The sequence below is a fragment of the Carlito syrichta genome, unplaced genomic scaffold (assembly GCF_000164805.1).
Source record: "Carlito syrichta isolate Samal-C Ts95f unplaced genomic scaffold, Tarsius_syrichta-2.0.1 Scaffold173484, whole genome shotgun sequence".
NCBI classification, from domain to species: domain Eukaryota; kingdom Metazoa; phylum Chordata; class Mammalia; order Primates; family Tarsiidae; genus Carlito; species Carlito syrichta.
Window position 1 is genome coordinate 7,931 of NW_007117580.1, and position 3,045 is coordinate 10,975.

General features: G+C 66.3%; 1 protein-coding gene across 1 annotated transcript in view; it reads left to right on the forward strand.

Annotated features, from left to right (window-relative positions):
- Positions 1 to 940: 940 nt before the first annotated feature.
- Positions 941 to 3,045, forward strand: part of VWA1 (von Willebrand factor A domain containing 1) — a 2,480-nt gene continuing 375 nt past the window's right edge. Inside the window, exons 1-2 of the mRNA XM_021709328.1 lie at positions 941 to 1,550; positions 2,700 to 3,025. Of these exons, the coding sequence (XP_021565003.1) occupies positions 941 to 1,550; positions 2,700 to 3,025 (936 nt within the window). The remainder of the gene's footprint in view (positions 1,551 to 2,699; positions 3,026 to 3,045) is intronic.

Sequence of the window (3,045 nt, forward strand, 5' to 3'; positions counted from 1 at the left end):
GCGCGCCCGGGCGCTCCGCCCCGCCTGCGTCTCCCAGGCTCGCGGGGCCGGGAGGGAAGCGGAAGACGTCTCTCGGTGAGGCTGCCCCTGCCTCAGTTTCCCTACTCTTGAAATGGCCCTAAGTGGAGGGTAGGAGGGTTCGAGTCACCCCGCTGGATGCAGGAAGCCACACACCCGGGACCAGAGTCGGGTCATCCAGAGCCCCCCCGGCCCCCCCAGCCCCGTGCTGGGGGAGGGAGAGGCCTGCCAGGGGCTGGTCGGGCCCCCAGGCTCCGGGGATGTATCCTGCTTTTTGAGTCCAGATGGATGGGAGGATGGGCCAGGGGAGGGTGACATCATCCGTATGTGGGGTCAAGACTCCAGTCTGGCTGCTGGGCTGCTGGGCTGAGGGACTGTGTAGGTTGCTCTGCCTGTTCTCCATCCCTCCGCCTCGCCTCCCCTGCTGCTGGGGATGCCTGGGCTGGCCGCCTCACTTGGAGGCTAAGCTGCACAGCCGACTCCAGCCTCGAGGCTGCTCCTCTGAAAGCCCAGCCTGAAGGCAGGAGCCCTCATGGCTCAGGCTGCTCCTGGGGGCCAAGGCCAGGCTCTGCTGAAGGGGGGCTATGGGGGCTTGGATAAGCGCCCAGGGAGAGTCCCAGGCCATGTGGCCGGCGTGCAGCACTGGAACCCCAAGAGTGTGTTGCTTGGGCCTTGGGAACCCATGTCCCCCACTCCCCCGGAGCCCGGGAATCCCCCTCTTCCCCATCTGGGGCCTCTGGGTGCGGGCAAGCACCACTTCAGGAAACTCGAGCCCTGGAGTCTGCCGGGCGTGGGGCTCTGCGGGTCTTCCCCTGCATGGGGCTCTTGGGGAGTCTGCCCCGGCGTGGGGCTCTAGGGGGGTCTTCCTCTGCTTTGGGCTCTCGGGGAGTCTGGCGTGGGGCTCTGGGGGCTCCGCTCCAGCATGTGGCTGCCAGGGTCCCACCACCTGGAACTGAACACTCATCTCTCCCCAGGGCCCCCAGCGTCAGCCCCCCAAGGGGACCTGCTCTTCCTGCTGGACAGCTCAGCCAGCGTGTCTCACTACGAGTTCTCCCGGGTTCGGGAGTTTGTGGGGCAACTGGTGGCTCCACTGCCCCTGGGCCCCGGGGCCCTGCGTGCCAGCCTGGTGCATGTGGGCAGCCAGCCACACACCGAGTTCCCCTTCAGCCAGCACAGCTCAGGCGAGGCCGTCCAGGATGCCGTCCATGCCGCGGCCCAGCGCATGGGTGACACCAACACCGGCCTGGCGCTGGCCTATGCCAAGGAGCAGCTGTTTGCTGAGGCGGCAGGTGCCCGGCCAGGAGTGCCCAAGGTGCTGGTGTGGGTGACAGATGGTGGCTCCAGCGACCCCGTGGGGCCCCCCATGCAGGAGCTCAAGGACCTGGGCGTCACCGTCTTCATTGTCAGCACGGGCCGCGGCAGCCTCCTGGAGCTGTCGGCTGCCGCATCAGCCCCGGCGGAGCAGCATCTGCACTTTGTAGACGTGGACGACCTCCACATCATCCTCCACACGCTGAGGGGCGCCATCCTCGGTAGATACGGGGAGGCAGGCTGGGGAGCCCTGCTGGGAGCCGCAGGGGAGAGGCTGGACCCGGGCATCACTGCTGGGGCTGACCAGCCCCCACCAGCTTTTCTCTGGAGCCCCCTGCCCCGGCAGGCCCCCAAGGGGGAAGAGCTGGGGTTCAAGCACCCGATCACCAGCTGGCCTGCTGCTGCCACTGAGAAAGGCCACTAACCCTGAGGTTCCTACCAAGTCGCCTGTGGGTTAATCATCCACCCAGAGCTGGAAGGGGTGGGGCCATGAGCTGGAGAGGGGCCGAGGGGCCTCCCCAAGACTTCTCCAGGGACGCAGACGCCAGTGGCCCCCGGGCCAGTGAACTGAGCCTGGAGGGGCAGAGGAGAAAAGGCTGATGAGCAGGAAAAGCCTGAGGAGGCAGGGAGGAGAGCCAGGCCACATGGTGGGGTCCCGGGCTGGGAGGGGGACTGGGGGGGTGCGGAGGCCTGTGGAGGGGGATGGGCAGGAGAGCGGCTCAGGTGGGAGCCCTGCAGCAAGAGTCTGATCCTGATGGCTTTACCCCAGCCCTGCCACCGCAGGGTCACTCAGATGGCTATGTAGTGCTTGGTGTCCCAGGCTTCGGATGAGCCCTGTTGGGAGCCCCAAGAGGTGGGGGCAGGTGGAAACCCCTCTGAGATTCCCATGCCACTCTCCTGGGACTCCTGCTGCTCCTGGAATTGTCACATCTCCACGGCCCCCAGGGCCTTGAGGCCCTATGGTCTCCCATCCCCGGGACGTACCCTCTAAGCCCAGCTGACCAAGGCCCTGTGCCAGCTACCTGGGTGGGTGATTGGTCTTCTGTTCTCAGATGCCCCCGTGGGTCTGCCACCCTTGAGGTACCTTTGTCTAAGCCGTGCTACCTCCCACACCGGACTGGGCTTGGGGCCGGAGTAGGGACCACACCCCTGCTGGTGTCCTCCCTCCAGCCCTGTCTCTGTTTCGCATGTTACCAGTCTCTGCTGGGTGTGCCCAGGGCTGGCCTGACTGCTGCATCTCCCTGCCAGTGGCTCCTGCCTGTCCCCTGGGGCCTCACTCTTGAGGTCTTCCATGGGTGGGTCAGGGCCCCTCCCTGGGACTGAAAAAAAAAGGCCTGGACTCCCTTCCCTGACTCCTGCACCACCCACAGATGCGATGCAGCCCCAGCAGCTCCGAGCCTCCGAGGTCACATCCAGCAGCTTCCGCCTGACCTGGCCACCCTTGCTGACCGCCAACTCTGGCTACTACGTGCTAGAGCTGGTGCCCAGCGCAGAACCTAGTGCGGCGAGATTCCAGCAGCTGCCGGGGAATGCCACGCACTGGACCTGGGTCGGCCTCAATCCTGACTCAGAGTACGATGTAGCACTGGTGCCCGAGTCCAACGAGCACCTTGTAAGGCCTCAGCGCCTGCGAGTGCGCACAAAGCTGGGTGGGATGGGGCTGGGGGCTGCAGATGGGGGCGCTGGGCCCCAGGTTGCAGAGCCGAGCGGGGGGCC